The 19,651-nt window shown below is 36.9% G+C and overlaps 1 protein-coding gene across 1 annotated transcript; it reads left to right on the top strand.

The window, feature by feature from the left end:
* The first annotated feature begins 18,144 nt into the window (after nt 1–18,144).
* Nucleotides 18,145–19,077, top strand: LOC134375827 (olfactory receptor 4C16-like). Its single transcript, XM_063094568.1, has one exon. The coding sequence runs from the start codon at nt 18,145–18,147 to the stop codon at nt 19,075–19,077; it is 933 nt and encodes a 310-aa protein (XP_062950638.1).
* The last annotated feature ends 574 nt before the right edge of the window (nt 19,078–19,651 follow it).

Genomic DNA, 19,651 nt, shown 5'->3' on the forward strand with positions numbered 1-19,651 from the left:
AGCAAAAGAAACAATTAAAAGAGTTAAAAGACAACCAACAGAGTGGGAGAAAATATTTGCAAAATATACATCTGACAAAGGATTAATATCCAGAATATATAAGGAACTCAAACAACTTTACAAGAAGAAAACAAGCAACCCAATTAAAAAATGGGCAAAAGAGCTAAGTAGGCATTTCTCTAAGGAAGATATCCAAATGGCCAACAGACATATGAAAAAATGCTCAACATCACTCAGCATCCGGGAAATGCAAATAAAAACCACATTGAGATACCATCTAACCCCAGTTAGGATGGCTAAAATCCAAAAGACTGTGAACGATAAATGCTGGCGAGGCTGCGGAGAAAAAGGAACTCTCATACATTGTTGGTGGGACTGCAAAATGGTGCAGCCTCTATGGAAAATGGTATGGAGGTTCCTTAAACAATTGCAGATAGATCTACCATACGACCCAGCCATCCCACTGTTGGGAATATACCCAGAGGAATGGAAATCATCAAGTCGAAGGTATACCTGTTCCCCAATGTTCATCGCAGCACTCTTTACAATAGCCAAGAGTTGGAACCAGCCCAAATGCCCATCATCAGATGAGTGGATACGGAAAATGTGGTACATCTACACAATGGAATACTACTCAGCTATAAAAATGAATGAAATACTGCCATTTGCAACAACATGGATGGACCTTGAGAGAATTATATTAAGTGAAACAAGTCAGGCACAGAAAGAGAAATACCACATGTTCTCACTTATTGGAGGGAGCTAAAAATTAATATATAAATTCACACACACACATACACACACACACACAAACCGGGGGGGGGGAAGAAGATATAACAACCACAATTATTTGAAGTTGATACAACAAGCAAACAGAAAGGACATTGTCGGGGGGGAGGGGGGGAGGGAGAAGGGAGGGAGGTTTTGGTGATGGGAAGCAATAATCAGCTACAATGTATATCGACAAAATAAAATTTAAAAAAAAAAAAAATTTTACTTATATGATTTTATACAGGTTTTGTTTCACCTATGTTAAAACATTTGTTTGGGAAAAAGTTGATAAGGAAATATGTCAATATATTTAGGAAATTCACTTCTGGATATTAGAATATGGGTCATCTCTTATTTCTTTGTATTTTTTAGTATTTTCCAAATTTCTACAGTTGGTATTACTATTTTATGATCAGAAAATAAATATAATTTCTATATTTTTTTCTTGGAGGCCTACAATTGAAACCATGAGTTTTTAAACTGAGTGGAGTAGGTGGGGAAATAAACATAAGGAATTGTACATTGGTACATCTTGGGAACCCAGGAAATACTATGTGGATATCATTAAAGTAACTGCTGTAGTGTGCTCATGAAATTGTTGCTACCAATGCACCAAATGGACACAGAGTGAGAGGCCCTGTCTGGATACAAACTAAAGATTATTGATCCATCATTGTAACTTATACCATTAATAATGATGGTCAACATATCAATTCTGAACAATCAACCAGAACCTGTTTAATACAAAGTCTATTTTTATTTGTTTGATGAATAATGCACTTATTGCTCAAACTTTAAATTAGTATTTAAAACCAAGTTTTGCCACTTTTAATTGTCACTTTTTCCTAGACCTCAGATTCCTTTCTGTTTTCTTTTATCTTTATGTGTTCTTAATCACAAAAGCAATGAAGGGTAAGATGAACTGTTCCTGCTACATGTGGGTGTGATATAAAATGAGGTACATGGAAAAGAAACCTACTTCAGATGATACCACAAATGCTTCATTGAGAAGCTGGTTTTACAGCTCCAAGCCACAGGATCATGGCCTCCTTTCTGGATAGATCAATGCGTCAGAGGATCCTTCCAGAGGCAAGAACCCTTGAGAATAAAGGCGAGTGCACTTCCAATTACCAGCTCTTCTCTAAGGAGATGGCCTCTGGGAGAGTCAGCAAGTGGCTAACATGTTTTTCAACTTCCTGAAGGTCTGGGCCAAAGGTTAGGTTTCATGATCAAAACTGGACAGAAAACTCCAAACTTAACTCATTCATCTTCATTACTTCTCTAATAGTTCAGTTTCCTGCATATCTTGAACTAATCTTGATATGTTAAAAGAACATTTCTCTTTTACAGTTTTTATCTGTTTCCTTTTTCTCCACACCACACAGATACAAGCATACAAACAAAACAACTCAATTCTATGTCAAAATTGATGTCTTTGATACCTACTACAAAGTCTTAGAATCAAACACAGGATCAGTTTTTTCCTGCCCTTGTCCAAAGACCAATAGTGTGCTTATTATCACTCAAATCCTCTAATACCCATATTTGCAGAAATGAGAAATGGAGAAAAGTGTCAATCCAGCAGGAAGATCCTGATCTTCCATAAAAAGGCCCTCGGACTGCAATTGAGAAGCAAGGACCTAAACAGTCAAACTTCTTGCAGAGAAACCTTTGTTACTTGTTTAAATTCCACATCCCCAAACATTTTAAAGTGCAAACTTTTACTATTGCTATGCTTTTCCACATTCTTAATAGCACGCAGAGATTTACTTTTGCACTGTGTACTTCCTCTAGTAGTTAATTTTTATTGAGTGTGTTCAGTACTGTACTAAAATTTCCTATACTTGTATTATTTCACTTAATCCTCACAACAATGTTATGAGGTTGGTACACTGTTATACATATTTTGAAGAAAAGAAAATTGTTGTTAGGAAAAGGTAAATGACTTGCCCAAAGTCATAATAATAAAAAACATAGAGGAGCCTGTATTCAAATCCAGGATGTCTATCTCTAACTCTTTAGCACTTATTCAATGCCTCTATGGTATAGTCCAGTCTACTTCTGGGAATCAGAAGTTCCAGAGTTTGTACATGTGGGTTAGTACCTAAAATCACTATTTGTGACCATGGGAAATCCATGGCAGTCTTTTTGCTTAGCTATGAAATGTAGAGTCGATGTTAGTGAGTTCAGCGGTCCATTGGACAAGATTCTAGACTTTTTGTACTTTAGAAATCCTCAGGCACGTTGCATTTTATCAACTTAAGCACACTTTGAAGATCAGGAAACTGAGAACCAAAGAGATAAACTCCAAGGAAACACAGCTAATTGATTAGTAGCAGAGGACAGTGAGAATTCAGAGCTCCTAATGCCCAACACAGTGATTTTTTTTCCACCAACTCATCTTGCCTTCCATAAGATGCCTTAACATAAGTGTATACAAGGAAAAACTCACTTTAAAGTGAGAAAGAGAATTAACTTTAATCTTTTATCTTAAGCAATACCTGTCTGGGCTCACTAAGAAAAAGGTCTAGGTCTGAATGCAGGGATACAGAAATTGAGTCACATCGCTGGGACCACATCCATCGTAGCAGAAACAAGGTCTCACTTGGATAGAACGATATCTGAGCAAGGTCGAATCGAGTCCGAATCTGAAGTGCTTCTGAGCCTGGAGTTTAACACAGATTCCCAACAGAGCAGAGGGTACACTCTTTCCTTGCAGATTATATTTTTTAATACATTTGCCTTTTGGATCTCAGTTTTAGAGCTTTTCCTTTGAAAAACAGAATCCAAATGCTGTCCTCTTCCCCATGCTGACCTGTCTTGACCACAGTGAAGCTCACACACCCTATCTCAGCTCTACCTCCAATTCGCATTTCTTTATTCTCAGTTGCCTCTCATATCTCTTCCTATCAGTACAAGGTGAGATATTCCCCTTCTTTCATCCCTGGAAACTATCAAAGTTAGAGCATTGTTTCAAGGAAATGAGTGACTGTCCATAAGCGTCTAACTATCCAAACCACCATATCACATACCCTACCCTGGAGGAAACCCACAGTGACCCATCCAGCGACTGAAATCTCTACACATTCAAAAACCCAGAAATCCTTTCCTTCCTTCCTTCCTTTCTTACCCCCCTCCTTCTAGAAAGAAAAAAAAACACAAAAATATGTTGTACTTAGAGAAGGAGAGAACAAACCTAAGGATATCAAAAATCAGGGGGAAGGAGAGAGGGGTTGGGGGGAGTAATAGGTCAGGTAAAGGGCATAAATAAAACTCACAATTTGTAAAAATGCATATATTAATGATAAATAATAAATTTTTTAAAAAAGCCAGTACATCTAAAGGTGATCCCCCACAAATTATCAAAAAGAAATTTTTCTTTCTTCTTCTCTTTAATTTAATTTAATTTAATTTTACTTCTCAAAATATATTGTACTTGATTTTCATGCCCCTTTGCAGGGTCCTCTCCACCCCTCCCCTCCCCCACACATCATAACTGTGGACTTGGCTTAAATAGTTCAAAGAATTTTTATGCTTATTCTGTTAAAAGTAATTTTTCAATGACTTTAAAATAAGCCCTTATGGGAGAAATGGAAATATAAAAAAATCAGCAATTGTAGATAACTTAGCGTGGTTGTTTGTAGTTGAGAAGAATACCCAATATACTCAGAAATAAGAAGTAAGCCTTATACTTGTAGATAGCTGCTCAAATAGCATGTTATTTAATGTATGCTTCCAAAGTCCCCACTGGCTGAACAATATTACAGGAAGCAGAGAAAGTCAAGATGGTGCAAATTTCTCCAAATAGATTCAGCAAGCATTTCCAAAGCTTAATGACCTTGAAACTAATGTCAAAGTAAAATGAAATACTTTGTTGAATTTGAAATCCAAATTCCTTTGGTACCAAAGAGAATCTTCTGATCTTCTCCTACACCTAGATCTGTGGTTTCAGAACAAGAGATACAAATATTTCTGTTACTTAATATCCCCTCTTTTTCTGCTCTTAATATAAGAAAACAGCTTGTTCTGGAATCATGGAGTTTTGAGAGGTTACTGAGAATGTTATATTTCTATCTATGGCTTTGCCTGCCCTCCCAGGAATTAATTATCTCTGTTTTTTAAAGATTTTTTCTTAGAAACAAATATTTAAGAGTATTCATCTATGAACAACATATCTTTACCTGATTAATTCTTTTCCCTGCACTTTAAATTAATCTATTAGCAGCTTACATTTCTGGTCTGGATTGTTATGTGATAAAGCAGAACTCTAATAAGCCCTTGGGTATCATGAACTGGGACATAAAGGACTCTAAACCCTCAGTGAATAACAACATGGGGTTTCTCTCAAGTTGCATATCCCTGAGGAAATTTCCTCACTGTCTGAGGTCATGAAGGAGGTTGAGATACTGAATCAATCTCTCAGCTGTGCTATAAACACATCTGGACATATCCCATCCATAGGAATGAACCTTGAAACTTGATGTACTTTCAGGCAGAATAATATCTAAAGTTGGAAGCTAAATGGAGGCTAAAATCCTAGTGTCAACTTTCCCAGTGTAGAAACCTAAACAGATTTTTATGCCTCCCCATCAAAATTTTTTGGAAGTTTAGGAATTACACCGACCATTCAATGGAAGGAGCCTCCCCTACACAAGCAGACTTCTTCAAATTTCCTTCACACATGCATAATATTCCCAAGACAGTGCAGATTTGCATAGCCAAATACATTTTGCTGTCTTAAAAACGTATATTGTAGCAATTACCCTGAGGTCTGGAGGACAAGGGTTGTTTAAACCACATGTCATAAAAGGTAAAACAACTACTATATTTAAATTTATGGTTAGGCAGTGGATGGAGAAACCAATAAAAATAAAAGTAGCAGCTATCATTACTGAGCACTATGTCTTTTTTTCTATTAATATGGTATATTAGGGACTTCCGGGAAGATGGCAGACTAGAGGTGCCAAGAGCATGCTCCTCCCACAGAAGAAGATTGAAACAGACCCACCACTACAACCACTGCAGTCACTGAAGTATTGTTTGGTTCCAGAACTGTTGCACATAGCAGAGCAGCTCCCCGCAGAGCAGCAGTCCTGCAGGTGGCCCTTTGATGCACCACAGACATGAGGGAGGCTGCTGCCACTGCTGTGAAGTAACCACACTGCCATCAAGGACACGGCAGATGAGAGGGTGGGGTCTGCAATCAGCTGTGTCATTGCCACTACTACGAGGTAACCCTGTTGCTGCTGCAGACACTGCAGACACAATGGAGGCAGTTGTGCCACTGTCACCACCAGAAGTAACCCTACTGCCACTGAGGACACTGCAGATAAGAGAGATGCAGTTGCAACTGCTGGCACTACTACCACTGCCATGAGATAGCCCCACTGCTACTGCAGACACCATAGCTGTGTGCACAGCTGCTGCAGACATCAAAGCTGAGTGGGCAGGAAGCCACTGCAGCAGCCACTGCTATAGTCACTGCCATCACTGGCACTGCCAGGCAGCCACCAGCACTGTGTGAGTAGCATGCCGTCACTGAACCCACCACTATCATGTGGGCAGTTCACCAAAGCCACCACTGGTGTCACTGCCATTGTAAGGGCAGTCTGTCACCACAGCAACAGCCATAGCAGCCACTGTCATGGTGCAGGCAGACCACTGATGAGTCAACTGTATTCTAGTGGAATACCAGTAGAGTCCAGGGAAGGAAGTAAGACAGCATAGACCCTCTACCCAGTGGTCCAACCCACAGGGGGATTTAAGCTGTCCACCACCCACTATAGTAGTGCACTTGTGGGTGAGAGCTACATGGCAAGCCCACATGACTGTCTCTATCTGGGTAGAGACACACATGGAACCCCTGGAGAGTGAAGAAACCCAGGATAGCCAGAGTAAGGAAGAAAATTCCCAGTGCATCTATCAGGGTCACAGGATGCTAGCCAGTATGCCAGCAAGCCCTCTCAGGGTCACCCACCCCAACCAAAGAGTGACAGGTCACCTGGGCACTTCTCCCAAGAACTCAAGATCTCATGCAAACCCATGATGACCCAACACAGTGTCAATAACTTCAGTAAGAAATCACTAAATGCCACAGTGGCTAGGTCACAGAAACACTCACATAGAACTCCAACATTGAACATGGCTGAAGTGCCCACAAGGATACTACGCTATTTCATCTCCCTGGAATGAATACTAAAATACCCTACTCACCGCTAACTATAAAACACATCTACAGGAATCTTTCTTCTCAAGGTCCACTCTAGAGTAATAGAAGAAGCAACTGCTCTACCAGATGACTAGACATCACATAGCAAGTTGAAAAATACAAAAAACAAGAAAATATGAGTCACCCAAAGGAATACAATAACTCTCAAGTATCAGATCCCATAGAGCATGAAACCCTTGAAATGACTGAAAAGGAATACCCAGTAACGATTCTAAGGAAACACAATGAGATAAAAGAAGACACAGTAAGATGAAACAATGCACTGAAAAAAACTATTCAGGATATGAAGGAGGAAATTTACATAGAGATTAATACTTTAAAAAAGAATGTGGCAGAACTCATGGACCTGAAGGAGCCATTCAACAAAATGAAAAACACAACCAAGAGCTTAAGCAGCAGGCTGGAAAAAGCAGAAGAAGGAATTTCTGAACTTGAAGACAGTGTCCTTGAAAAAACTCAGGTGGACAAAAAAATAATAATAATTTTTTTAAAATGAAGAAAATCTAAGTGAGGCAGGCAACCTTAAGTGTACAAACATGTGAATCATGGGTGTTCCTGAAGGGGAGGAGAAAGGAAAAGGCACTGAGGGCATATTCAATGAAATAATTGCAGAAAACTTCCCAGGCATAGGGAAAGATATGGACCCTCAGATCTAGGAGGCTAAAGATCTCCAAACAGATCAATCCAGAAAGATCCTCTATGGGGCACAGTAGTCAAACTGGCAAAACTCAAAGACAAAGACAATCCTAAAGACAGCAAGAGAAAAGTCACGTATAATGGAGTCCCTATCAGTTTAACAGCAGACTTCTCAATAGAAACTCTACAGGCCAGAAGAGAATAAACTTAAAACAAACAAACAAAAACCTGTTAGCCAAAAAATAATATACCCAGCAAGGCACTCCCTCAGAAATGAAGGAGAAATAGTCTATTTCCGAGACAAACAAAAACTATGAGAGTTCACCGTCACACAACGAGCCCTACAAGAGATCCTCATGGGAGTACTGCATCTGGTATCCAAAAAATAACCACTTCCATGAATATGCAAGAAAGAACAAAACCTCCTGGCAGAACAAAAATGTAAATGAGAAGGAAAAAGAAACTGTATATTGCCACCTCCAAAAACCAAGAAACACCAAAGATAAAGTATAAAAGTGAAAGAAACAAACAATATTTAAAACATCCAAATAAAAATTGATAAAATGCCAGAAGTAAGACAATGCTTTTCAACAACAATGAAAAAAAAATCTAAACATCAAGAATCACCAGCAAAATACAAATCAAAACGACAAGGAGATATTATCTCACGCCGGTTAGAATGGATATTATCAAAAAGACAGAAAAATAATTCTGGAGAGGTTGTGGAGAAAGGGAAACCCTTTTACACTGTTAGTGGGAATGTAATTAATACAGCTATGGTGGAAAACAATATGAAGACTTCTCAAACATCTACAGTTAGAATGATCATACTATCCAGCAATCCCACCATTGGGTATGCACCCAAGGGAATGAAAACCAACAAGTCGAATAGACACCTGCACTTTCATGTTTATCAGGACTCTTAACAATAGCCAAGAGATGGGTCCTACCTAAACGTCCTTCAATGGACGATTGGATAAATAAAATGTGGTATGTACACACAATGGAATACTACTCAGCCATAAGAAGAATGAAATTCTGCCATTTGTAGCTACAGGGATGAGCTTGGAGAAAATTATGTTAAGTGAAATAAGCCAGGCAGAGAGAAAGAGATACCACATGTTCTCACTCATATGTAGAAGCTAAAATAGTTGATTTCATAGAAGTAGAGAGTAGAATAGTTGTTACTACAGACCGGTGGAGGGAAAGGATGGGGGGAAAGCAGTTGATTTTGTTATCTTTGACTGCGAGATTGGAGCAGAAGGGTCAAATCAAAGTCCATTTCAGAGCACATTATATTATGGGATTTATTCTCGGTACCTAATAGGGGAAGCTCTGATTCTAAGTTCCCAGAGGCCTGTGTCTCCACACAATGTGCCCCACAGACCTGATTCCAAACATCATCAGGATGGGTTAATTTACCACACACTACTGAAATTGCATTGATCTCCCTGCACACTCAGGTATGCCAGCATCCTTCTATGATGGTCCATAGCAGGAATTGAAATCTTGACAGTTGTTAGTTCTTCAGTAGCTGGAAACCCTAGGTCAATTTCTGTTGTAGTATGCCATGCTGGAAAGCAGTCCAGAAAGATCATTTTGGACATGTTTGTGGGTACCAAATCTTGTACCTAGAGCATTCATCATTCCCATGGATGAGAGCTTATTTTCCATCCATGCAATGACTGTGTATATTTAACTTCACTCAATATCCTGCTTCCTAATTTCTCTTTTTCTTCTTTCCTGCTGTATCTTAGAAACATTTCTTCAGCATCTCACTGGAGGTATTCATCCAGTTGTCATCACTTTCTATAAACATCCAATCCAGACAATGGCTAAAAATATTAATAAAATATAAATTTGCAGAACAGTTCTAGCTCTGTTAGACAATTTTGTTAATTTGTTTGAGGCAAGAAAATAAAACAGTATTCCATGCTTTAGCAATGAGATGTAATATTAAAAAAAAGGAAGAAATGAAAAAATTGCACAACTTTATTTTGCTTTGTGATCCTATTTATGCTTGTTCTTGAAGTGATTTAGTACATTTACAGCTGTGGTTGTCATGTCTGTGTCCACATTTTGGAAAAAAGATTAGTATTATAACTATATATTTTAAGAAAGTCAATATAGTTAATGTTTCATACTAACAGAAAATCAAAGTGAAAAAAATAAGACATATATAGAGATATTTTCTTCAAGTTTTGTTTGGAATGTTTACCTATATTGGAGAGAGAATATTTATACATTGACAATGAATCTGATTTTCATGACTAAGTTGGTATAGTGCCAGTGTGCAGATTGGACGTGATGATAACCCATGCAGACTTATGCCTGAAGGACAGACACATAAGAAATGAAGCTGATGAAGTCATTTATCTCTTCCATCTTTTAAGTGATGAAATATAAGTTAATAAATGATTTTGGCTGAATACCAAGGCTGAAGCCGAACTTCTGAGCAGCCCTATTTAAAAGTCTTCAACAAGTACTCAAATTTGAGAAACAATTGTGTATACATTAAAAAATGAACTGTTAGATCCAATATATATAAACAATGGAAAATTCTAAGAGACACAAAAGTCTTGAGTGAGGATGGAACTGAATCCATGCTCTGTGTGACAGGAAGGGGAAAATAGTGATTTCAGGAAGATACTCTGTGCAAAAAGCTGGCATAAGCCAATGGGTAGGGAGATAGAAAAGAGGTCTTAGTGGCAATGCTTGGCTGGGCAGGAGAATTCAGGCTGAGACAGAAACACCACACAAGGTGTAATGACTTCAGAGAATCCTTTACTATGTTGGGGGAATTGGGGCTTGTTAGCAGGAACCATTTTCAAAAGCTCAGTGGTAGGATTCAGCTCTGAAATTTCTTGCCAAGAAACCATTGGCTGCTAGAGGAAGTAAAAACACTGGGGAGTTGATAAACAACAGTACTTGTTAGTGCAGAAGTGCCTTTGGCACCAAACATTCTGTATAATTAAATCATTGCATTAACCTTGGAACCCAAGAGATCATTTTGGACTGAGATGTTGACCACAGTTTGCCAAAATACCTCAGGGAATGCCCTTTCCCTTCCTTAATTCATGAGCCAGAGGTTTGAGTTCCAAGGAATCTGTGATTAGGGCTGATCTAAAGACTGCATCACCTCAGTATAGCTTGTGATCCCAAAATATTACAACTAGAGAAACATTTGGCAAATACATGTAAACATCTCCTAATAAGCTAATTAATAATATCGGGTTTTGAAATTATGAACTGAGGTGAAGGTAAATCTGTCTTTGGTTAGGCAGTCATTTTGAGCTTTTCATTTTAAGAATTTTTATTATAGACAAAAGTATCTGCAATCAGAGTTTGCTATTAGGAAGTACAAGGTCCATTTAAGACTCAAAGTTCTGAATGTTCACGTACTTAATAAGATGTATAACAATCAGTAAGAGAGTAAAGGTGATATATATCCTTATCATTTTCAAACAGGAGATTTCTTATTCTACTTGGCTAAGCGTTTGATCCCAGACTACACTCTAAGAAACAAAGAAATGTAAGAAAGCATACAATATTCTAAGATTTTTCATTATTGAGCCTATGCTAACCTCTGCAAGTTGTGTTTAATTAATGTAGGCATGCAGGTGTAGAATGAAATATTTTTATAGTAACACCTCATTAATAAATGCATAATCATATACCTCAAATCTAATTTTCTAGATTACATATTTTAACAATACTTAATAAATACATAAGAGGAAGTCTTTATGCCTCAAAGAAACTCTTTCACAGACTTCCATTCTGTTTCAGTGTTGAAGAAATTTTATTCCAAATATGAAAGAAATCTAGTTACTAAAAATTGACATTTTTATATTGATAGTAAAAATATATAAGTGGAGATTGTTTTGTGGGTTACAGATTTACATGTGTATGTAATTAAAACACCAACAAAAAAAGTAAAGCATTCAACTAATTAATCCTTTCTTCTGTGTGGAGGGTAGTAGGTCTGTTCACAACTATTGTAACTTTCTCCTTCTTTTACATAGTTTGATTGTATTTCCTGGATCTCTTGGGGAAATGTATGATATTACCCTATAAAGCTAAATATTGGCACATCCTGCAACCAATCAATTGCATTTTGGGGAGACATGTTAAAATAGTCATAGTTGCAGTGTTTATAGTAGTCAAATATTTGGACAGGATAATAACCTAACATGTTTTGAAATGATCACACAATGGAATACAGCATAAAAGTAAAAATGAACCTACAACTATTTCCACAACTGATTTAAAACTTAGTAACTTAATACTTTGAAAAAATTAATTTCTAAAAATTCAAAACCAGGTAAATCTAAAAAATACATATGTTATAAAGATATTTTATTTTTGGATACAAGATAGTTATACATTAAAAACAAGATATTGTTAGTGTTTAAGGTGAAGCATGGGGCAGGATAGGAAAAGGATTTAAACTAGACACAATATTGGTAAGATTTTATTTCTTGGGATGTGTACTAGGTTTACAAATATTCATTATACTATTTGTATAACTCTAAGAAAACAATAATATAAAAAAATAAAAATGGTAAAATAGTTTAGAAAGAGAATTCTACACTGGAGATTTTGTTAGAACTGGTTTCTTGTGCTCATATATTGGAGCTTCTTCCTCTTGTGTTGGCTCCATTTTCAATCAGGCTCTCTGCCCTCATGGTAAAATCATAGAATGGAGTTTTGTGTCTGTCCTCTCAGAAACTCCATGAGGAAAAAAGAAAAAGACTTTTTGTGATATTCCAAATGAAAGTATTGTCTTTGCATCTCATTTACACCAGATTTCTGACTAGATTGTTATGGCCTTGGGAAAATGTTTTCTGATGGACTAACAGTCATATTCCCATCCTTGGGAGATAGCACTCCCCAAACCTTATGTGCTGAGTATGGACAAGTTGGAGATTCTCAGAGGAAACTCAGGGTTCAGTTATTCAAGAAGGAAAATGGATTTCTTTCAGGCACAAACAACCAGGGTCCAGTGTCTAATAACACAATTTTTACAATTCATCATTAGCGTCCTTATGAAGAAGGAAGGATGTATTTGCAAAGGTGTTTAGATATGAGGATACTTCAAAAAGTTAATGAAAAGATTCTCATTACATTTCAATTCTGTTTTCCCATGAACTTTTTGAACACCCTCATGTTGTGCAGCAAAAGTCAACCATGGCCGAACGTATCCTCCTTATCGATACTACTTTCCACACTACATCATGAAAAATAGCACACTCTGTTATGGGGACAATCTAACACTTTTTTTTTTTTTTTTTTCTATGTATACTTCTTTTTTTTTTTTTTTTTAAATTTTATTTTGTCGATATACATTGTAGCTGATTAATGCTCCCCATCACCAAAACCTCCCTCCCTTCTCCCTCCCCCCCTCCCCCCCAACCATGTCCTTTCTGTTTGTTTGTTGTATCAACTTCAAATAATTGTGGTTGTTATATCTTCTTACCCCTCCCCCGTTTGTGTGTGTATGTGTGTATGTGTGTGTGTGAATTTATATATTAATTGTTAGCTCCCACCAATAAGTGAGAACATGTGGTATTTCTCTTTCTGTGCCTGACTTGTTTCACTTAATATAATTCTCTCGAGGTCCATCCATGTTGTTGCAAATGGCAGTATTTCATTCGTTTTTATAGCTGAGTAGTATTCCATTGTGTAGATGTACCACATTTTCCGTATCCACTCATCTGATGATGGGCATTTGGGCTGGTTCCAACTCTTGGCTATTGTAAAGAGTGCTGCGATGAACATTGGGGAACAGGTATACCTTCGACTTGATGATTTCCATTCCTCTGGGTATATTCCCAACAGTGGGATGGCTGGGTCGTATGGTAGATCTATTTGCAATTGTTTAAGGAACCTCCATACCATTTTCCATAGAGGCTGCTCAAACAACTTTACAAGAAGAAAACAAGCAACCCAATTAAAAAATGGGCAAAAGAGCTAAGTAGGCATTTCTCTAAGGAAGATATCCAAATGGCCAACAGACATATGAAAAAATGCTCAACATCACTCAGCATCCGGGAAATGCAAATCAAAACCACATTGAGATACCATCTAACCCCAGTTAGGATGGCTAAAATCCAAAAGACTATGAACGATAAATGCTGGCGAGGCTGCGGAGAAAAAGGAACTCTCATACATTGTTGGTGGGACGACAATCTAACACTTACAGTGTCCCACTTGATATCTCCCAGTGCTGGTGATTGTGCTAGTAAGTTGCATCTATGAAACAGATGACCAGAAAAGTGTTTGTTCTTTCCTGAGATCTGACCTCCCTTCTATCTGCAGCCTTCTAAATTAGTAGTTTATCATTATCCAGAAAGAATCAAGAGTTTCTTATTTCATTTTTCATTACAGACGTAGTTTTCCAGAAAGGTAATTGTACATTGATACTAACTTCTTTTAAAAATTGGTTTCATTTTTTCTTCATTCATTCACTTACTAAATGATTATTAACTGTGTAGTAAAATTGTAGTTCATAAATACCACAGTAGACATGGTGAAGAACGAGATAGTCATGATCTCTATCCTCAATAAGTGCTTACAATTTACAAAACTTGCTAAGAGTCTGAGAAACAAAATAAGAAATTTTTTTCTGGTCTAGCCATTATTCAACATTTTCCTATTTTAGACAGATTGAAGTCTGGCTTGAGGAAGTAACCGCTTGAGCTAAAGCCGACCCTACATTTTCCTATTTTAAAGCTCTCTAGCGAGTGATCTTTCAATCAGGACTTGCATGTGTGTGAGTTTCTGACACTAGTGCTCATGTGGACTTCCTATGCAGAAAACTCACGCACTCCTGTCTGAAAGTCTAGTCCTTTGGGTTTCATAGTGTTACTCTTCCATGATTTCATCCCAGTTCTTTAAGCATGCTTCTTGCAATCCTTCAGGGATTCTTTTTAATGGTGGTGTACCCCCACATTTTGTGGTCAGCTTACTTTTCTAATCTCTCTGCAAGTTTTCTTTAGGTGACCTCATGTAATCTCATGATTTAAACTACCATTTACAAATAATGATTTGCAAATTGAATTCTTCAGTACTGACTTGAAATTTATACTTAAAAAATTCAACTCTGTACTGAAAATTTTCATATTTATATCCTGAATTTCAACCTGTTCACATAGCCTTACTATTAATTTCAGGATCCCAAACCTAAGATATCATTACTTAGCCATTAGAAATTTCCTTCACCATCATTACTTTCTAGTATTAACTGATTTTGGTTTAGGATAGTGTACAGAAAATGTGTAGAATGAGGAAAAATCACAGAATAAGACAGACGTTAGTACAGATGAAGTACTGAATTTACTAAGTAAGTAACCTGGGCAAGCTGCTTAACTTCTGTGAGTTTTAGTTTTCTCTTATATGAAATCTTATTGTTAGTACCTGCATCATGGGATAGTTATATAAATTAAAAGGTGTAATTTATGGAAAGTGAGCTATTACATGAGAAAATTGATTATTAATTGATAAAAAATCAATAAATATTTGAGGAAATAGAATTTTTTCAATAAAATATATTTCTTAATAAATGTCTTTTACTAACATGGGTTAGTAAAATAAATGAAAATAAATTTTAAACAATATGAGATTCAGTGCTTCTTGTACATTTTAATCCTCAGACTATTTGCTGTAAATCTGTAGTTCTCTGGAGGGGGTTGTCTGTAGCCCACAGAATCAAACCTCTGGTTAAATGACACCACCCTGCCCTCCTAGTCTGTATTTGCAAATATATTACAAGTGTATTACATGAGCTGGAAAAGTTTGCTTCTTAATGCATGGAGTGGCAATTTAGAGCCTTGGTTGAGAATAGTTATTTCATGGTGATATTACTCTAATGACATTATTTTTCCTTCTTCCTGTTTTCTATCACCCTCTACACCATATGTTTGTATTTTTCCTCTTCTTCTCTGATACCTTTGGTGTGTCTGAGACACTTAACACCTTCATACCATTATTTGTATTTGGTTACTGAATATGAGTAGGGTTAACTTACTATTATTATAGGCAAAATAGACAAACCAAAAGTCAAATTTATTATAGTATCCGAGATGTTTCTGATTTAAAAAAGAAAGGACACTTTAGGGAGCAATACTCTCTAGGATGCTAATGTTTTACATCATTACGTGTTAACATATTCCCTCTGGAATGCAGAAAGGAATTTTTTTTTTTTTTTAGTATTCTTTGGAAGGATGCTTCAAAAAGGAATAAAAAGTCTTGACACTACCTTAAAGCATCTTCTCACAGGTAAGTGACAGATTATTTTTATTTTTTGAGCTCAGAGAGTCATCATTACAGATTAATCCAATATAATTTTTATATTTATTTACACATGGTGTGACTATACTATTCTCACATCCTCTGAGAAAGGAACAGAAGAAAATGAATAAGAGGTTTTAAAGTTTTACTGTTAATATAGAAAATAAATGGAATGAAATTTAATTTTTGGTATAAAACAGTCTTTTGAAGTGGACAAATATTTTACGAACACCAGGTATATGAGAAGCCATCATCATTGTGTAGGGAGATGAGAATGCATTCCATGTCTTAAGTTAATTACTGTTTCTTGACATAGAAGAGTGAATAAGAGTCCATAATTTTTTTTTAATGTTATGTAGCTGGGCAAGATAAGTCCTCACCAAAACCTATGGGTATCAGAAACTCTGAAGAGGTTATGCCTGATAAACAAATAAAGAAAAGTTTAATACAGCATAGTAACCTTGACAAAGCTTGTGGAGAATGCCAATTTTTCCATCTCCAAGTCACAGATTTCAATAAAATAGTGTATGTCACAGGATAGAAATGATCACTCCTTGCATGTTCTTAAGTGGTTTCATGAGATATAATTTCCAATTCATGCACATCTGGGATTTAGTTTGAAAAGTTGAATGATGACTCCTCATCGAATGTTCAGAGCAAATACGAAAATGAGGAGGCTAAACACTAAATATTGAAGATGATTGATGATATATCATATCTGTGGAGGGGTGTTGCTGAAAATATTTTGGGTAAAAGCCTTCCCTTTTCCTCAGTATTTGTCCCTGCATGACTTTCTTCCACTTGTCGTCTTATCTAACCCTGACCCTCCACAATATTCCTGCTCTCTGTCTAGTAAGATTTTGGAAAAGGAATAATTTAAATATTAATTTTATGACATTTCAGGCAACCAGATATAGGAAGCACAGAAAATGGGTATTGAATTTTATTTTGACCTTTTGGTCCTCAGGCCAGGTTGTTTTCCAGAGCATCACCTGAGCAGAGAGCAGGAATCCTGGGATTCGGTTACACAGGGTGAGGAGCTGAAGGTGGTTAGATTACATCACTCTTTAATTTGGGCTTTTGGGGGATAAAAGAGCTCTGACAACCTGTTTTCCTTTCCATAGAGAATGGTAAATTCTGCATAGAAATAAGGTGAGTAAAGAGATTCTCCCAAAGACAGAAGTCTAGTGTCACTGATTTAGAGAGGGTTGGGGAGTTTAAGAGAGGAAAGCAATGCTTCTGCATCCTCTGCAATTCAGCACAGGAGCATAGGAGTCACTTAGCATTCTGTGTTTGACTCTCATTTGTCCTTGATCTTTTCTTGATTGCTTTTTTTCAGCTCTTCGATGTTACCTCCAATGCTAACACTTTGTCTATTTACTATTGTTTTGACTAATGTGGCCATTCTTAAGTTGGCTAATCTTGAAGAGTTGAGGTAAGTGCAGTTGTTATTAGAAGACGTGCTATATTACTAGTTTTGTCTCTAGTCCATTGCAACCCATTTTTGTGTCTTATTCTTTTAGGAACCTGATGAAAGGTGTTAACACTCCTCTAAAAAAATAGACATAGAGTCATACACCTAGACATCCATGATAATGTGCATTGAGATCAGCAGAAGTGCAGCATATTATGTACCTGTAAATAATATATATTTTTATAAATATGTATAATGAATATTTAAAACATACAAAATGTATAAATAAGACTTTCTCTATGGGATGGCAGTTGTGTTTGACTTTACATTTATATTATGAAACTCCAAAGGCAGTTGAACATACCCTAAATGTTTAGTGATATACAATGTAAAACATGAGTATTTACTAAATATAAAAAATATAAAATATGTTTTATATTTACTAAATGAAAAATAAAGATATAATACAATTGATCCATACCTCCTAACTTTACATTCACTGCATTGGCAAAATTAATCAGAATATGCCAAAACTAACAAGGGCTTGTATTGTAAGAATGTTGTAGGAAAGTATCACATTCATAAGCCTATCTGAGACTCAAAATATCCCCATAAAGTGGTCATTTAAATTGAGGAACAAGTATTCAAGTGACTCATTAAGACCACAAACAGATTGCCTCCGAAGAGAAATGTTTATTTTTTCTTAACATATTTCATAACTTCAAATAGCACACCATAATTTATTTTTATTTTTATTTTTTGCAGACAAAACATTTCACACTCTTTGCTTCTCATTCATGAAATCATGCACCTGAATAATAATGTGACTAAGTTTATTCTGCTTGGGTTGACACAGGATCTGGTTTGGAAGAAAATAGTGTTTGCCACTTTCTTGCTTTTCTACTTGGGGACGTTGTTTGGCAACTTGCTGATTATTGTAACCATCAAGACCAGTCAGGCACTTCAGAGTCCCATGTACTTCTTCCTTTTCTACTTATCCTTATCTGACACCTGCTTCTGTACTTCCACAGCCCCTAGAATGATTGTGGATGCCCTTTTGAGAAAGACCACTATTTCTTTCACAGAATGCATGATCCAACTCTTTTCATCCCATTTCTTTGGCTGCCTGGAAATCTTCATCCTTATACTCATGGCTGTTGACCGCTATGTGGCCATCTGTAAGCCCCTGCACTACATGACCATCATGAGCCGCCAGGTCTGTGGTGTGTTGGTGGCCATGGCCTGGGTGGGCTCCTGTGTGCATTCTTTAGCTCAGATTTTTCTTGCCTTGAGTTTGCCTTTCTGTGGCCCCAATGTAATTGATCACTATTTCTGTGACTTGCAGCCCTTGTTGAAACTTGCCTGTTCAGACACTTATGTGATAAACCTACTCCTGGTGTCCAATGGTGGTGCCATTTGCACAGTGAGTTTTGTCATGCTGATGTTCTCCTGTGTTGTTATCTTGCATTCCCTGAGGAACCACAGTGCTGAAGGGAGGAGGAAAGCCCTGTCCACCTGCATCTCCCACATCATCATGGTCATCTTGTTCTTTGGTCCATGCATATTTATATACACACGTCCTGCAACCACCTTTCCCATGGATAAGATGATAGCTGTGTTTTATACAATTGGGACACCTTTGCTCAACCCTCTGATTTATACACTGAGGAATGCAGAAGTGAAAAATGCCATGAGGAAGTTATGGAGCAAGAAATTGATCTCAGATGATGAAAGATGAATGCAGGTTTAAAATCCTTCTTCATACTTTGACTGACCTAGAAGCTGTCAACACTAATATATTCTTTCTACTGTTAATTGAATATAATTAAATCTTGCAGAATAAGGGTGAGTTTCTTCAGGAAAAGTGATAATGTGAACACATACAGTGGTTAATGTTGAGTCATTTTCATGTATAGGAAGAGATGGCACAAGGTTCAAACAGGTGTGTAAGGCCCATTGCCTTATATGCTGCTCACTGCTGTGTCTCTGCCTCTCCTGCCTGCTTAGTGTCACTTATGGGTTTGGTCTATTGTTTTTTCTGCCTTTATCCATGTTGATTTTGGAGTTCTCTGCTTATAGTTTCCCGTATGTATACCCATAGCTTATATCTACAGCCTGACGGGTGTTTCCTCTTCCATATGGTTTCCTTTATTAGACACTGTTGTCTCATGATGTCTTATAATCAACTTAGTTCATCTTCCTGACTCAGCAGAAAGTACCAGATTCAAATAATTGTAGAAGCTTCATGTTGTAAGGGATAGTAATAATGAAAATACTTCCAATCTTTGTGGATAAATAGAATTAAAACATTG

The sequence above is a fragment of the Cynocephalus volans genome, chromosome 4 (genome assembly GCF_027409185.1).
Source record: "Cynocephalus volans isolate mCynVol1 chromosome 4, mCynVol1.pri, whole genome shotgun sequence".
Classification (NCBI taxonomy): Eukaryota; Metazoa; Chordata; class Mammalia; order Dermoptera; family Cynocephalidae; genus Cynocephalus; species Cynocephalus volans.